This window comes from Heterodontus francisci, chromosome 7 (assembly GCF_036365525.1).
Source record: "Heterodontus francisci isolate sHetFra1 chromosome 7, sHetFra1.hap1, whole genome shotgun sequence".
NCBI classification, from domain to species: domain Eukaryota; kingdom Metazoa; phylum Chordata; class Chondrichthyes; order Heterodontiformes; family Heterodontidae; genus Heterodontus; species Heterodontus francisci.
In genome coordinates, this window is record NC_090377.1 from 118,372,193 (window position 1) to 118,390,897 (window position 18,705).

The window sequence follows — 18,705 nt, forward strand, 5'->3', positions numbered from 1 at the left end:
TAACAGGGGAAAGGAGCTGCTGCTGATGTAGGCTGCTCTTGCTAGGCAATGGTTGCAGGAAAAATGGTTTTGTTCTCTACCCTCCCACTTCTTTGAAATTTGGGTCCCCCCATCCCAACACCCTCATTTCTGTTGTGCCCCTTACCCCTTCACTGGCTCACTTCTCCTTCCATTTCCTATCAGACCTAATCTTATTGCTATGGTTACCTATTCCCCTATAAACTACATATTCATTCCTGTAGCCTCCCTTCTCTGTCACTCCGCTGTCACTCACCTAACACTATTCTCCCCTGCATCTCCCAATGGCAGGAAGCAAAAGGCCAGAGGTTCTCGCGTCCCATTTCCTTCCATCTCTTCCCCTACCCTCTTATCCATTTCTTACAAAGACAGTTTGCTTTCAAAATTGAAGTTAGAATGAGGAAAGAAATTCTATCTGCCTCTTTTCTCTCAGACATCAATAATTTGAATGTTTACATTTTTCTAACTGCCAGCAAACCACAAGTTAAAGGCTTTTTGTTACATAGGAACATAGGAGCAGGAGTAGGCCATTCAGCCCATCAAGCCTGCTCCGTTCAATATGATCATGGCTGATCATCCACTTCAATACCTTTTTCCCACACTATTCCTCATATCCATTTATGTCATTGGTATTTAGAAATCTGTCAATCTCTACTTTAAATACTCAATGACTGAGCTTCCACAGCCCTCTGGGGTAGAGAATTCCAAAGATTCACAACCCTCTGAGCAAAGAAATTTCTCCTCATCTCTGTCTTAAGTGGCTTCCCCCTTATTTTGAAATTGTGTCCCCTCGTTCTAGACTTCTCAACCAGGGGAAACATCTTTCCTGCATCTACCCTGTCTATCCCTTTCAGAATTTTGTAGGTTTCAATGAGATCACCTCTCCTTCTTCGAAACTCTAGAGAATAGTTTCCCCAATCTCTTGTCATAGGACAGTCCCGCCATCCCGGGAACAAGTCTGGTGAACCTTCGTTGCACTCCCTCTATGGCAATATTATCCTTCCTAAGGTAAGGGGACCAAAACTGCACACAGTACTCCAGGTGCTGTCTAACCAAGGTTCTATACAATTGAAGCGAGACGTTAGTACTCCTGTACTAAAATCCTCTTGCGATAAAGGCGATAAACATACCATTAGCTTTCCTAATTGCTTGCTGCACCTGTATGTTAGCTTTCAGTGACTTATTGACGAAGACATTCAGGTCTCTTTGTACATCTACACTTTCTAACCTCCTACCATTTCAGAAATACTCTGCACATCTATTCTTCCTACCAAAGTGGATAACCTCACATTTTTCCACATTATATTCCATCTGTCACGTTCTTGCCAACTCACTAAGTTTGTCCAAATCCCCTTGAAGCCGCTTTGCATCTTCCTCACAACACACATTCTCATCTGGGTTTGTGTCATCTGCAAACTTGGAAATATTACATTTGGTCCCCACATCCAAATCATTGATATTTTTTGTGAACAGCTGGGGCCCAAGTACTGATCCCTGCAGTACCCCACTAGTCAGAGCCTTCCAACACAAGAATGACCTGTTTATTCCTACTCTTTGTTTTCTGCCTGTTAACCAATCCTTAATCCATGCCAGTATATTACCTCCTATCCCATGTGCTTTAATTTTGCTAACTTTATCAGAAGCCTTCTGAAAATCCAAGTATACTATGTCCACCGACTCCCCTTTATCGATTCTGTTAGTAACATCCTCAAAAAACTCCAACAGGTTCGTCAAACGTGATTTCCCATTCATAAATCCATGTTGACTATGCCCAATCAGATCATTATTATCCAAGCCTCAAGGTTCAATGTGTCTTGAAAAATTTATTTAAATTACAAGGAATTCTCTGCCCCAGTCGTTGAATATTTTCGAAACTGAGATTGATAGATTTCAACATATTAAAAACATCAAAGGATATGGAATAGTGCAGGAAAATGGTGTTGAAGTGGAAGATCAGCCATGATCTCATAGAATGGCAGAGTGGGCTCAAAGGGCTGAATGGCCTACTCCTGCTCCTAGTTCCCTATGTTCTTATGAGCAAAGATACTCTTCCTCTCTCAATTTAATGCTTTTCTGACGTTCTTGAACACAATAAAAGCTACAAGTTTGTAGTAAGTACATTGTCTTTTTAATCTCTCACTCACGGAAAACAGTTTAAAAAAACTCAACAGAAACTTACCTGATAAAAAATATTGAAATTTGTCCTTTTTGCTCTTCTCCAAACAATCTAAAACAGCTGAGCACAAACTGCTAAAAGCCAAAGAAACGGTTTAACAGACTGAATGATACTGATAAATCTTGAAAATTGGTTACACTCTGCATGTTCAGACTGCACAAATGAGCAATGAGTTACCTCTGGACAATATATGAGTCTAAGCCCTAATTTTAGAGAGAAGTGAAGACTTCAAGTAAAAACTTTCATGAACAAATTAAAAGACAAAAAGAAGCAATTTAATGGATATATTTATATGATCATCCAGCGGCGCATAGTCAGGTGACATGCTGTGACAGCCACTGTTCAGATTAACATTAGAAATCAAACTGAAGCACCAACTAATAACATGATAGAGTCTCACAGGAAATAATGACACAGCAGTTGTCAATAGAATACGGGACCCACAAAAGAACTTCAATATATTACAGATATGTTACATGGCAGGTCAGGTTGGCATTCTAGAGTTTCACTCAATTTATTGGGATGAGGGAGGACACAGGAAGAAACATGAGACAACCTTTAGAAAATTAGCTGATTTAAGAGGAATGCATGATCAAGTGGATTGTGTGTGGTTGATTGAATGAAATAATTTGTATTTGTGTAGTGCCCTGTCATATCCTGAGGACATCTTAAAACACTTCACAACCAGTGAATTACTTTCGAAGTCCAGCCATTGTTGTTATGTAGGCAAGGAAGGAATGGGTTTGAGGGGTGGATGGTCTTTACTGTTCTTCGCTTCTATTATATGCGTGCACCATATCAGTTGCTTGACTTATTGGAGGAGTTGAGCCCAATTTCTGTGCTTCTTTCTAGATGTACTAAGGATCGAATTGGCAAGTTTTGTGAGTGTGACCCTGAGCAGCGTTCCACTCAAGAACTGGATGCAGCCTGCCGTATAGACAACACTTCAGCTTTGTGCAGTAACCAGGGAGATTGTGTGTGTGGTGCATGCATTTGTCATACAAACCCCAATAAGAAAATCTATGGCAAGTACTGTGAGTGTGATGACCAGAACTGTGAGCGAAACCTGGGTAAACTGTGTGCTGGTGAGTCTAATTGGAAATATTTTTAAAATTTCTCCTTTAATTAATATGTTTTTATTCTTTAACAGCACCTCCCACACATGGAACCTCACTTCTTTGTTTTCTAACTTAACTGGTGAGGGGAAAGTCACATGGATCCCTGTGATGCACTGATGAATCAAAATATGACAAAAATATACAATCATTTAGATCCATTTTAAGGGGCTAGCATGCAGCTATGCATCAGTACGTGGACCATGCTCTTTGCTTCTTTTCTTTCCCAGGTGTACTGAATGGAGGCACTGAAGCACAGAGCACCTGCCTTTTACCAGTGAATTAATGATTTGTGCTGTTCTGTATTTGGCTGATAGAAAATGCAGGGACTGTTTGGAAACACTGGCTTGGATTTTATGTTGCTGCCGCTGTAATTGGCGGCAGCTATAAAAGATGGTGGCCTGCACACGCGGAGCCGCCGCGATATTAAATGTGGCTGGGGTGGACCATCCCCCCCAATGACGTGGAGGGGGCGGGCACTCCGTCCCCAGCAACGGTGTCCGGTGCCATTGCACTGGCGCCGACGCCATTTTTAAAGCGCTTCAAGCCCTTAAATTTAATTTGAATTTTTAAAGCAATAGAGACATGGACTTTATTTGAAAAAAGTTAATAAAGTTTCAAGCCCCTTTCCTATCCCTGCAATGACCAAACAATTCATTCCTTGTCTTCTCCCCACCAAAATACTTACCTTTCACACCTGACCTTCCCCACCCCAATGGTCACAAACTTTAATCTTTACCCCTTCCCACCACCCCCTAGACCAATGAAATTAGTTTGACCCCCCCCCCCCCCACTCCCGCTCTGAAGAACTTATCTGCTCCCCACTCCCCACCAGTGTTCCGCCTTACATCACTGGTCGGAGATCAAACGGCACGGGAGTGCCGGCCACCGACCGCAATATCAGAGTGGAACGGCCAGTGGGACCAGGTAGTTTATTAATTAGTTCATTTACATTTGTTAGCATATTTAAATGGCGGTCCTGCCGCCGCGCGACGGGGGGCCGCCACAATGCCTCGCAGCCGTCTGCAATATGGGTCCGGGCCTTCCTGGCACGAGGCCCATGGCAGCCCTCTCCCAGAGGCATTTTCCGGCCCCCCCTACCATGACCCCCGATGTTGGGGGGGGTGGCTGGTAAAATTCAGCCCACTGATTTTGCTTGGAGTATCACCTAGATGTGATGGCCCTATAATTGGCACGTTCTGTGGATTATTACTCCCTGTGGCTGATGCTTGTACTCTGTGGTATAGAATGTATTGCATACAGGTATTATCATAGAAATGAATGCAATTGTGAAGGAGGCTGCAGAAGCACTACCACTGATGTCCCTTATGGTATCCTTCAGGTCATGGAAAATGTGATTGTGGAATATGTCGATGTAATCCAGGCTTTGATGGAACTGCCTGTGAGTGTGAAAATGCTAATGAGCAATGTAAGCAGAACCAAAATAGTGCCATCTGCAGTGGAAGAGGAAAATGCACCTGTAACCAGTGTATATGTAATGCAGGTTATCAGCCTCCGTACTGCAAAGAATGCCCTGGCTGTCCATCTCCATGTCCGACCTATGTGTAAGTACCCATCTGAGAGCTGCCAGTTAAGACACCCATTAGAAATCAGAGACTAATCTTAGCATGCAACCTACAACATGGAGATAAACAAAAAATGGATTGGCAGTTGCTGTTCCTCGAGATCTTGACTAACTCTGGTCAGAACCCATGTTTCTAGAGCAAGGAGCTTTAATTTACTTTGTTGTAAATCCCATTACTGGGGAATTCCTGAAAAAAGATGTTTTCACTGCTTCTTCAAATGCTGGTCAGCTAAAAGAATCTGAAAATTCTGTAGAGCATTCTGATGAAAGGCGATAGACCTGAAATGTTAACTTTGCTTCTCTCTCCATAGATGCTGCCTGACCTGCTGAGTATTTCCAGCATTTTCTGTTTTTATTTCAGATTTCCAGCATCTGCAGTATTTTACTTTTATTGAAAATGCTGTCATTGTACGGCAGATAGATCAGCATTTGAAAGACAAATTCAGTCTTTCGGGTGGAGCCCTTTATCATAAGTGTTCAATGACCTTTCTTTTTCATATGCTGATCAACCTGCTGTACACTTTGAATATTTCTTTTTAAAATATGCAGCATTACAAACATATATTTACTGTAAAGCAAATGTATAACATCAAATCACAATTTTTAAATCAAGCCAGGAAATCCTGCTGGTTATTAGTATAATAGTATCCAAGTAAATCTGACATTGTTTTGCAAACTCCATACGAGAATAAATTTTGACCAGTGTACCTCTGTTTTGTAAAGATGGGTTATTATAGTTTCATACCTAAATTCATGGGAAACAGTTGTAGACAGTTCATTGTGGCTGCAACACGATCTTCAGCACATCACAAGCTGTTTCCAGCCGTCGATATCGATGCTGGGTCAATTGTACAAAAGACGGTTCTAATTTCCTTAAACTTTGTATGTTGCAGATTTGAATGTTTCAACAGCAACAACAACTTGCAATTAAAAAGTGCCTTTAATGCAATAAGGAATATGTCCAATGGATAACATTCACAGTCACATAGGGAGATATTATGACAGGTGACCAAAAGCTTGGTCAAAGAGGCAGGTTTTAAGGAGTGTCTTAAAGGAGAAGAGAGAGCTAAAGAGGTTTAGGGAGGGAATTCCACAGCTTGGTGCCTGGAGAGCTGATGGCACGATCTTCAATGGTGGAGCAATTAAACTCGGTGAAGTGCAAGAGGCTGGAATTGGAAAAGTGCAGCCATATTTGAAGGTTGCAGGGCTGCAGGAAGTTACAGAGATAGGGAGGGGCGAGGCCATGAATGGACTTGAAAACAAGGATGTGAATTTTAAAATTGAGGCATGGCTGGACTGGCAGCCATTGTAGGTTGAGTGAGCACAGGGGTGATAGGTGAATGGGACTTTGTGTGAGTTAGGATATGGGTAGCAGAGTTTTGGATGAGCACATAAATTTCAGGTGGACAGGTAAATGTTGATTTAGGAGGTTTAGGGTTAAAATTGAATGCCCCACACTGAACAGTTCTACATCTTTGACTTCTCCCACTCCATCAAGGCCTTGCTGTTATAATATCTTGTTTAGAGCAAATATAATGGTGCTCATAAGACCGATAGGCTTGAATATTTAAAATACTTTATGTAATAGGGAGAAGGCACACTGTCCTTTTCATGTCAGTGACCTATCTTAGATTGTAAGGGAGGAATGGGTGGTACTGTGTTTAGAGTGCAGTTTGTGACCTTGGTATTTCTCATTTTATTTAAAACAGACATTGCATTGAGTGTCTTGGATTTTCAAGTGGTCCATACCAGAAAAACTGCAGTGAATCCTGTAAGAATATACAACACAATGTAGTGGAAGAACTAAAAGACCAGAATGCGTGTAAAGAAAAGGACTCCAAGAACTGCTGGATGAATTTTTTGATGAAGGAGTTAGATGGGGTCTCACAGTATCATGTGACTATCAAGACAAAAACAGGTTTGCATAAATTTCTTTCTTTGTATAAACAAACTGCAATAAAGACACAAAATATACAGATGTGCTCAATATTGCATGACAAGATGACAGTCTTGCATTTTTGTTCTTTTTTAAATCCATGTATGAGACTTTACTGGGCCATAAGGGACTCTTAATCTCCAGTGGCTCAGTGAATAATTCTGTATATTGATGTGGTAGACATGATAACAGGAGATTGGAATGCTAGAGGATTGCAGGTTCAAGATCTGGTGAGTAATTAAATTTGTTTTCTATCAAATTATGCAGAGCGTATTGAACCTAAAGAGCTCTTCCTGCTCTTAAAATTCCTTATTATATACTTGTTACTGACAGGTGGAAATGAGTACGGGTGGTTCCCACTGTTCACCTCCCAACTGACAGCAATTGTATTTTGTTAAAAATGGTGAGTTAGTCCCTGAGTGTTTTAGGATCAAATAAACAGACAAATGATAGGTTTTCTCGTAAGTGAGAAAAGATTTATTTTTACACAATTCCCAAAATGGTTGCAACCTCACTCACACACACATTTACTCACACACACATACGCAAGAATAGATAGATAGAGAGAAAAGAATAGGATGTAGTTCAAAGTGAGGTAGGTGTTCATGGTTTATTGTAAACCTGTTCAATCTTCTAAGGAGAACAGTCTCTTTTTAAAGATGCAGGCCTGGGTGTTTGTAGTCTTGAACTTGTTACGGTGTTGTAGATTTCTGGTGGTTAAGACTTCCCTCTGGAGATGGTGGTCACTTTCAGGTCTCTGCTACAGCAAGTTGAAGTGTAGAATTAGCAGCAGGGATTCTTTCTTACCTGTCTGGATCCCTCACACAGCCCTTGGCTGAACAGGCTTTCTGTGGTGTTGGCTTGATCACTCCCTCTCTTCCCCAGAGGGTTACCTTTTAAAGTAAAAAATCTTTCACATTGGAGTTTCTGTTTGGAGATGCATGGTCCTCTCCCCTGTTATGACCACACAATGGGCAAGGAGATGATAACCATGACTATCGATTAATGTTTGAATGGGTACTATTCTGCTGTGATGCTGCTACTTCACACCCATTCATCCTGTTTTTGGCTGTGAGTCAGACTGTCTCCGGCATCCTTTATTCATCCATTCATGTTGATAAAAGTCATTAATATGCAATAGTCCTCTTTTCAATTTCAAAGGGGTCCTCCTCAGAGCTATTTCAGACGAGATGAACGAGTTTCATCTTTGCAGATAAGTTTGTTTGTTTCCAGAACAGGAAGTGCTGGAAGTGTGGTTACTACTCCCTTCTGACTGTGGTTCAAGTGTCCAAGTTCTTGTTTTAGTTTTTTTCGATTTAGTTTTAACAGTTGAATTTTTAATTTCATAATTCCTCCATTTCATTGTTTATTTCATCATGGCTCTTTTCGTGCATGACATACTTTAATCAAAAAATAACACTGGGTGTGGAAGACTTGTATGCAACATATTTTGCATGTGCTTGAGTAAGCAAAGATAAACCCATGCTTTCCCCAACATCCTAACTGCCTGCAAACCTCCTCCCACATCACTCTGAAAACAGAATCAACAATGTATTTGTCAGGGCAGTGCTGAAACTATTTAAAAAAAAATCATTTTATCTTTACTTTGTCTTTCCCCACAGCCCCTTTTGGTTTTAGGAATTTGCTCTAACAGTTATTTAACAGCTAATGTTATGGAGATGGTGCCATTGCAATATCCCGAAGTGTCAACTAAAATACTCTTAAAAATTGACACTCTGTGCATGTTGGAAATACCATATTAGTGGATGCCTGTGCACTTCTCTGATTAAGAGATTAAACTAAACTAAACTAAACTAAGACTGTCAGGGTGTTGCAGAGTGCTACACTGTGTCTGACTTGCTATGCCTGAGCTAACTGAATGGTGTAGCACCATTATTCCTCATCTTGACAAGTACACAGACACCAAAGTAAAAGGTAATTAACATCAAACATTGGTAACATTATGGCCAGATATGGAATACCCAAACCAATGGTGACATCAGCCAAGTGCGAAAAAAAGTGTTTATGAAAATGGTCCTGGTCATACAGAAGTTAAGATGCTCACTTCTCACTGGTATGGCCATGATGTGATGGGGCAAGGTCTCTGCGAGAGGAGTTGCACTGGGATAGAATTGCGACCAATTGTCTCTGTGACCTTATGTTTCTATTTCATAATTTCAGAATGCCCTGAGCCTACAAATGTCATTGCTATTGTTGCTGGTGGACTGGTTGGTGTGCTTCTGATTGGACTGCTAATTCTCCTGATCTGGAAGTTGGTGACTGAACTCTATGACAGAAGAGAGTATAAAAAATTTGAAAAGGAAAGAGCAAAATCCAAGTGGAATGACGTACGTAGAAATGTTTAGTTGCACTTCATGACAAAGCTATACATTGTTGAAATTGTTATGTCAGTCATGTCCTCCCATTGAAACACTATGATGTATACAGTGCTTCAGGACTTTTGCATGTTAAATGTGTTCACACCCATGCGTTATGTTTGTATGTAACACTTTTTCTGCAATAGGTATCACAATTTTTAATTGGATCTTCCTGTTAATGTGACACCAGAATACATTAGAACAACTGTTTTGAGCCTACATGCAGTTGCAGGCTTTGTGCAATCAAACTTGTTTTCTCATAACACTTTCAAGCAATCTTTTTTTCTGGACTAAGTGGTAAACAACCACATAAGTTTTGAATCTTTTTTAAATATTAATTATGTTATAGTACTTTTAATTTATTTTCTCCAAACAGATTCCAAATACAAATAAATACAGTACAGTTGGCTCTCTTTGCCCAACAAAAGAAAGACCGCAGGATGTCCAAAAGTGATGTATAGCCAACAAAATACTTTTGAAGTGTAGTCATTGTTTTGATGCAGGAAGGGTGGCAGACAATATTTGCTCAGCAAGGTCCGACAAACAACAATGTGATAATGACCAAATAATCCATTCTTTGGTCATGTTGGTTGAGGGATTAAATATTATCCAGGGCATGGTAGAGATCTCCCCTGCTGTTCTTCGAAATATTGCCGTGGGATCGTTTACATCCATCTGAGGGGGCAGACGGGGCCTCGGTTTAACATCTCATCCAAAAGACGGCACCTCCAACAGTGCAGCACTTCCTCTGTACTGCAGTGGAGCATCAGCTTAGATTATGTGCTGAAGTCTCTCAGGTGGGAAATGAACCCAGAGCCTTCTGGCTCACCTCGCTGGCTGTGGTTTCCATTCCAATGTGGCAGCAATGATCAATATCTGCTTCTGCATGGGGTCCTAGCTTTGATTCAGCCATCCTGCCCAATGCTGCTTTCAAATAAATTCCTAAGCCCCTATTTATAATGGAAAATATCTTAACCGAATAAAGAAGGTGAGAGAAAGAAAACTGGAAACTATAGGCCTGTTAGTCTAACATCTGTTGTGGGCAAGTTATTGGAATCTATAATTAGGAATATGGTAACTGAGCACTTAGATAAATTTGAGTTGATTAGAGAGAGCCAACAAGAATTTTTAAAGGGTAGGTCATGTCTACTGAATAAAATTACATTTTTTGAGGAAGTAACTAAAGTAGTCGACAGGCTAATATTTATGAGTTTGGCTTATACAGACTTCCAAAAGTCATTTGATAAGGCTCCGCATAAAAGACTGCCAGCTAAAATTAAAGCCCATGGCATTGAAGGTAAATTATTGACCTGGTTAGGCGGTAGAATCCAGAGAGCAGGGTTAATGGGTATGTACTCAAATTGGAAGCAAGTGACTAGTGGTGTTTCACAAGGATCTGTGCTGAGGCTTCAACTATTTATATTTATTAATGACTTAGATAACACAATGGAGAGTCGTGTATCCAAGTTTTCCAATAACGCAAAGTTTGGTGATATAGTAATTAGTGTCGACGGCAGCATACAATTACAAAGAGACATTTATAAAGTGAGTGGGAAAAACTGTGACAGATGGATTTCAATGCAGATAAGCGTGAGGTCATCCATTTTGGAATAGTTCTGAGTATTATTTAAATGGTAAAAAGCTAGTAACGGTGGAGGACCAAAGAGATTTAGGGATCACAAAAATGTAGCAGTCAGGTACAAAAAAAATCAAAAAGGCTAATGGTGTGTTAGACCTTGGAACTAGATGGCCAAAAAATAAAAAGGGAGAAGGATTTGCTGCAGCTATACTATACACAGGTTAGACAACATCTGGAATGCTGTGTATATTTCTGGGCACCGCACCTTAGAAAGGATATATTGGCCTTGGGAGGACTGCAGCACAGATTCACCAGAATGTTACCAGGGCTCCAAGGCTTAGATTATGAGGAGAGATTACATAAACTAGGCTCACATTCCCTGGAACATAGATTGTTAAGGGGTGATTTGATTGAGGTTTTTAGGATTTTGAAAGGAATTATAGGGTAGATAGAAACATTTTCCACTGGTGGGGGAGTCTAAGACATGGGTTCTTAACTTTAAAATAAGAACCAGGCCATTTGGGAGAGAAGTTAGGAAAGACTTCTTCACGCAAATAGTAGTGGAAGTGTGGAACACTCTCCCACCAAAAAGCAATCGATGCTAGCTCAATGAATAATTATAAATCTGAGAGCAATATATTTTTGCTGGACAAGGGTATTAAAGGATATGGAGCCTAGGCGGATGGATGGAGTTAAGACACAGATCAGCCATGATCTTATTGAGTGACAGAACAGGCTCGAGGGGCTGAATGGTCTATTCCTGGTCTTTTATTCCTCCAAAGGCTGCCACTTTATTCTGACTAAAATTCCAAATTTTTAGCACTTCTTTAATAGGGTGAGCAAATGCTCATGGCCTTGATTTTAACTTCAGTCCGATTTCGGCGTGTATTAGAAATTCACCCCCTGCACCAGAAATGAGCCTTGGGCCATTCAAATCATGCACCTCACTCAGCCCACTGGCTGAATTTCCACCCACGCTGGCAGGGAAACATCAGAAAATCATGGAATTATTGTAATGTACAGCACAGATGGAGGCTGTTCGGCCCATCGTGCCTGTGCCAGCTCTTTGAAAGAGCAGTCCAATTAGTCCCACTCCCCTGCTCTTTTCCCAATAGTCCTGCAAATGTTTCCCCTTAAAGTATTTATCCAATTCCCTTTTGAAAGTTATTATTAAATCTGCTTCCAGCACTCTTTCAGGCAGTGCGTTCCAGATCATAACAACACATTGTGCAAATATTTTTCCCTCATGTCACCTCTGCCTTTTTTGCCAATTACCTTAAGTCTGTGTTCTCTGGTTGCTGACGCTTCTGCCACTGGAAACTGTTTATTCTCATGTATGCTATAGACATCCTTCATGATTTTGAACACCACATTCAAATTTCCTCTTAATCTTCTCTGCTCTAAGGAGAATAATCCCAACTTCTCCAGTCTGTCGGCATAACTGAATTCTCTCAACCCTGCCATCATTCTGGTAAATTACCTCTGTATTCTCTCAATGGAGGCCTTGACCTCCCTGCTAAGTGTGGTGCCCAGAATTGGCCACAATATTCCAGCTGGGGCCTAACCAATATTTTATAAAGGTTGAGCATAACATCCTTGCTTTAGTATTCTATGACTATTTTAATAAAGCCAAGGATCTTGTATGCCTTTTTAACAGCCTTCTCGACTTGTTCTGCCACCTTCAAAGACTTGCTCAGGTACACACCTATGTCTCTATTCCTACATTTCCTTTAAAATTGTACCAATTAGTTGATATTGTCTTTCCTCATTCTTCCCACCAAAATGTATCACTTCGCACTAAAGGATAAAGTGTATTCATTTTCATCTCGAATGTGACTGCCCATTTCGCCAGTCTTGCTATGTCCTACTGAAGTCTATTGTTATTGTCATCACTATTTACTACATTTCAGAGTTTTGTGTGATCTGAAATTGAAATTATGCCATTAGTACCAAGGTCCAGTTCATTAATATAGATCAAAAAGAGAAGTGGTTGCAGCACCACACCACTGCACACGTCACTGCAGTCTGAAAATCTGTTCACCGCTACTCCCTGCTTTCTGTCCTGCAGCCAATTTTGTCTCTGTGCCCCTTTAATCCTGTGTGATTCAATTTTGCTAACACATCTATTATGTGGTATTTTATCAAACACCTATTAAAAGTCCATATCCACAACACCAAATGCAATGCACTACTCTCATCAACTCTTAACACGACTTTGCTAAAGAATTTTTACATACTGTTGCAGAGTATCAGTATCTAAAAATGGAAAAATGATTTGAATGTTTTCCTTAACAAAACTACAGAAAGCTATTGGCTTCCATGCAGATCATTGTGAGCATCTGAATTAACATTTTCTAACATATGTCTGAATGCAAATGAAAATAAACGAGAAGCCTTAGATAACTATATTTTAAAAATCTTAAATACTGCTAACACTTACTGTCTGTTAAACCTTGCTTCCTATTGTCGTGATTTTGTCACACCTTTAGGTCAACTTTTCCCAATATAAATTCCCATATCCACGTTTATAATGCAAACTTATCACACATTAAGTACACCCTGCTGACAATGATGGCACTTCAGAACTTCAGTTTTCTGTCTCCCAACGACTCAGCATGTACTGCAGAGAAACTTTGATGCTTTAACAGAATCTTCTCCATGAACTGCTGCAAACTTTCAATGACAACTTGCTATACTTCAATTTGATATTATGGCAGAACATATGACTTCAAAATGAGGACTGAATGAGTATATATTTCAAACTGTATATCTATTCTTATAAAATGCCATGGGAGATTACTAATTTTTAAAGGAACATGGGTTTACACCATTAACTGGAGGTGAGCTAGATTTGTCCAAAATGGGAGGTTAGAATAAGTCAGCCTGTGAACTTTTCCATATCTACCATCCTCATTTGATTCAATTGAGAAAGCATTGAATGCTGTCAGATGGAATTGCCAGGCTAGCTTTGCCTTGGTTTCCCAGATTATTGTACTGGGTCTGAGTGCAGCATAAATACTGACATGGACTGGTTGGACCAAATGGCCGATTTCTTTACTGTATGTAATTCTGTAATCTTCAGAAAGTAAAGATGTAAAAAAATTAATTGTTTTCCTATTTTGTGTTTGTCCATCAGGCTGATAATCCACTGTTTAAGAAGGCAACCACCACCACTTTTAACCCCAACTTCAGTCAAGATTGAAGATTTGTATGGAGCTAGAAACCATTGAGCATGTTTTGTTTGCATCAATCAAGCCTGTTTTAAAATGACTAACTTTACTGCTTATTTTACAGATTATTTTCAAAACTGTGAAGGTCATTCACTTTTACTTGATAGATTACCAAAAGAGACAACGGTTATGGGGGTAGTGGTGGGGTGGGGAGCAGGGGTACTGCTAATTTTAACCCTCAAAAATGGGCAGGCTTTGTTCGGGTGGGATGTTAAAATGTTAAATTTTGAATCCCAAGCCCAATATGCCCACTTCCAGTTTTAACAGAGGTGAGATGGCAGGCAGGTAACCTCTCAGTCTTTCCCCAGTTCTGGACTCCGATCTTCCTCTCACAATCCCCAGCCTTCCTGACCTTCCCTTGGCTCTTCTCGGCTCTATGACTGCAGCCTGGTGCCAAAGGCCTACCCACCAGCCAATCAGCCAGCCTCTCAATCTTGCTGCCTGCGGCCAGGAAACAGGAAAAAAAATGTTCCTGGTGTCCTGTTCCTCCAGATTTTCTGACCTCAAACCAGCAGCCTGCTGCTGTTCCCTGTCACTGAGTTAATATCCAAACGAATAGATCTTTACAGAAAAAAGCAGGAGTAAAGGATTCTTCTGGAAGGTGCACTGTATGAGGGATGGTTTATTATTGTTTTCATCCAATAGCTGAAAAACAGGCAATAGGGAGGAGGCCTAATCTCCTGAAAAAAAAAATGGGAGCAAATATCAAACCATTAAAATTACTCATCAATTCCAATGTGAATCTTGGCTGGTACCAAATTGTGAATGTTAAGTATTTATATTTGTGCCAATTTGCCAATACCAGCCCTACAGGACCAGCCACTGATTACAAAATGAAACATTTGTACTAGCTGCTAGCGCCAATACTTGATACCCAGTGTCCAACTACGAATACTGGTCTCAAATGCTCGTGCCAGCTTTCCATACCCAGTCCAGCTATCGGTGCCCAATACCAGTGTCAAAGTAATAGCTTCAGCTCCTGCAAAACAAATTCCAGTTGCAATGTTGAAGAACCTGATAAATTTTGTGACAGTTTTGTTATTTTCTTCTGGTATAGCTTGATGGCCATTTCACGTTCAAATGTAGATTAGTTGAACAGAATAAGATTGAATTAATTCTCTATTGTCCAAAAATAACACTCTTGGCATACATTTGCAGATCACTTAAAAAACAGTTGTCTGCAATCCTGTGCATCTCATCCCTGATACGTTCATCCATTTTTCTTTTATTTCCAATATACCTCTCAGGTGAGTGAATGAACAGCTCACCTTTGGATTGTTCCAAATCACAACCATTTTTCATCAATGGACACCAGGCAAAAACACAAGTGTCGAAGAAAATAATGGCGATAAATTTGTGGTTGATCGTTGGCCTCAAGCAAGTGATAGTGATTTTCTTCAACTGAAAATAACTAATACCCATTACTTCTGTTAATATATTAAAGCACTTGTCTGGTATTTTTGAATGTTCAATCAGCAACAGAAGCACATCTGTCCCAGTTCCTGTAAATATATTTTCCATTGCACAAGCTACAGCTATTTTATTTAATTGTTTTACTGTTCTTTTGTTTGTGACTAATACTTGCATATAACCAGTTACAGGTAAAATGTTGGCAGTGACCAGTTGTTAATACCGCAAAACTGCTTCCATTGGTGCTATGCTAACTGTGCCTTACAACCTGCACTCCTGTGCTGTCACAAGAATAGGAGGATATATAAGATACAAAACAATTCCTGCTGTCTAATATACAGGAATACAGCAGCAGTTTATTGTCTCCAAATGTTTTAGGGCTTCACAGCTAAGTAGGTCCATCTAAGGCAGCATGTATTAAAACTTTAAATTATGAAATTGAGATATAATCATGAGGTGAGTGCTCAGAATTATGTAAGTTGGTGCCCACATTTAATCAGTACACAATTAAGATGCATAAAAAGTAGATGTCATAATTTACACCCTCCAATGTACAGTTTACAATTGCACTTTTGTACAGAATCATATTTGTCTGGAGTACTGGATTCTTGTAAAACTACTCCTGAGGTCTGTTGTACAGAGTTCACAGCAGAGATAGACTCTTGCTGACTGACAACTATATCTAGGTTCAAACATGTTAACCCAGGCATGCTTTATCTGCTCTCCTCCTTGATGAGTAAAGTGCTGTACTTCTGTGATATTGCTAGGAGACAGGCTCAGAGCAGTAAAGATAAGCCCCACCACAAACTCCACTCCTTCGTCATAGACTGCCTCCCTTGCCTTGTCACTGCTCCAGGCTTAACCACAGTGTTCACAACCTTGGTGTCCTGTTCAACCCCAGGCTGTGTATGACCCCGTACCCTCTCTGTCACAAAGCTAGCTTGCTTCAACCTCCATAACATTGTCCATCTTCATCCATCCAGCATGCGCTGAAACAGTCATATATGCCTTCATCTCCTCCATTATACTATGGCCTTGCACCTTCAAAAACTTCAACTCATCTAAAACTGCTCATATCCTATCCCAAACAACATCATGTTGATCTATCAGCCCATCCTCACCAATTTAAATTGTTTCTAGTACCTCAACACCTGAAATTTAAAATTGTTGACCTCATGGTCACACCATTCCTCCCATCTCTTTAATCTCCTGCTTCCCCACTCTGATTTTATCAATCCTCTCGACTTCGGCCTTGTGTAAATGCCCCACTCCATTCTCCCCACCTTTGGTGGCTGTGACTTCAACCAGCAAGGTCCACTTCTCCTTAATTCTCTTCTTAACTCCTTCTGCCACTCCATCCTTGCTACGTTCTTTCATTTTAAAGGTACTATATTATTGCAAGCTGTTATGCTCCTACATTACCAACAAACTTCCCTTTGTTATTTCTCTTAAGTTTTAATTTTTAGCCAATTGTGGAAATGATGACAATCTTTCAGCATTGCTGAAATGGTCAGCTTTTGTGGTTTGGGGGTAGGAAGGCACTGAAGGTGAATTCTTGGAGTGGGTTAAAATAGAAATCTCTGCTGAATTCCTCATTGAGCAAATTTAATTGTAACTGTTTGCTAACGACTCTTAGTGTAAATAGTGAAGTGCTGTACATAATGTCACACTTAGAGGGAAATGATTGCTCTGGTGAATGTCAATCTCTGGGAATTTGGATTTTCTAAAGAGGATAAAGAGAACAAGAAATGTTACTTTTCCAACAATTCTTTTGAAGGTAATTCTCAAGATATTATCAATGCAGGGGTCATGGGTAGATTTGACAATCTAGCATCTGAACTCAAAGTTGGATAAACTCCATCTGTCACTGAAATTGAACATTTTATCCAAAGTATGCCACACAGAGGACTTCAGTACTTTGTTGGGCAATCAAAGCATTGAAACTTTGCTCGACACTTTATAAAATCATACTCAAGAGGTCTGGAGATTTACATAGTCGTGGAGAACCTCGGAACAAACAGTATTAAAAATGGCAAAGAGCTTTGAGGGCTTAATTATTATGTTGTTGGATGAATCATTGCAAGCTTTAAAAGTATTCTTGTATGTATTGTATAATATTGATAAAACTTATGTTGTCTTTATTAAACTAAAGCTGAATTTTTCGAAGAAAAATGTAAGATGGTACTCATTGTTGAATAAAGAGAAGCATTGTAATTTGCATATCTCTTTTTCTGGTGTCATTCTCAGTGTTCAATGAGCTGAAACAGAACAAAGAAGTAACTTTGTAAACACTGAACCTGCTCCAGGATGATAAATTTCATGAGGGCAATGGAAAAGAGATGGTTTAACTACTGAGGAAGGATATGGAGATATTTTGGTTGAACTGGATCACCTCACGACAATTCTTTTTCAAAGAGAATCATCAAAAATAGGGACCACAGAAATAATCACGTGCTGTATGAACTGTGGAGGATAGATAAGTAAATATTAAGTCAGTAGTCAGTTTTTTTGTGCTTAAAAAAGTGTTGCAGGTAGAGCCCACAATGCCCTTTTAGGTAGAACTTGCCAGGAAAGAATCCAAATGATTTCTAATACTGATCCCAGTGAAGGAAATATTCTGTACAAGGCACCATCAAAAGAGGAACTTGTTTTGTGGTTAAGTGCATTTTTTAGTTTCTATATATGACTGTAGTTACTATGCTTCTGGTAGTACAAGTTCTTTATGGTCCATGGACTCATATCTTGCTTGTTTGTGAGTGACCTATGATGCAGCAGTTAGCAAAGGGAGAGGCCGGTTAAGACATGTGACTGTTTGGGATTAACCAATCCTGGTGAGGGTGCCATAATGAAGGAGTTAGAACAAAATAACTTTGGAAAGCTAGTTAAATCAATAACTGGGAGTGTGTTGGAAACAGGGCACAGCTAGAGCTAATTCTTGTTTAACTACAAGAGGGAAATAAGGTCAGGTCAGAATACAGGTTTAGATTCAATTTAAGAATGAACATAAATTGGAAAATAAAGAATCCCAATTCTTTAGAGAGGGGCATCCTCTAAGGAGCCAGAGCTCTACTTCTGCACACAACATAGGGCAGGAATGCTTCAGTTATACTGAGCTGCGATCGGTCTGAAACCTGAAAGGAAGTAAAGCAGAAAATGTTTTATTATTTTTGCAACAGGGAAGGAACATTAAATACTCATCTGTGTATTGTTGAAAGAAAAGCAATTAAATTTTAAAAGATGGGCTCTAATTGCTCAGTTATGGCCATTTGCAGAGTAGA

The 18,705-nt window shown here is 39.9% G+C and overlaps 1 protein-coding gene across 2 annotated transcripts in view; it reads left to right on the plus strand.

The window, feature by feature from the left end:
- itgb2 (integrin, beta 2) overlaps positions 1-17,645 on the plus strand; it is a 76,275-nt gene extending 58,630 nt beyond the window's left edge. For both annotated transcript variants that reach the window (XM_068036002.1, XM_068036003.1), the window contains exons 12-16: positions 3,047-3,279; positions 4,652-4,874; positions 6,604-6,812; positions 9,012-9,178; positions 13,924-17,645. In XM_068036002.1, coding sequence (XP_067892103.1) covers positions 3,047-3,279; positions 4,652-4,874; positions 6,604-6,812; positions 9,012-9,178; positions 13,924-13,989 — 898 coding nt within the window. In that variant the 3' untranslated portion in view covers positions 13,990-17,645. The remainder of the gene's footprint in view (positions 1-3,046; positions 3,280-4,651; positions 4,875-6,603; positions 6,813-9,011; positions 9,179-13,923) is intronic.
- The last annotated feature ends 1,060 nt before the right edge of the window (positions 17,646-18,705 follow it).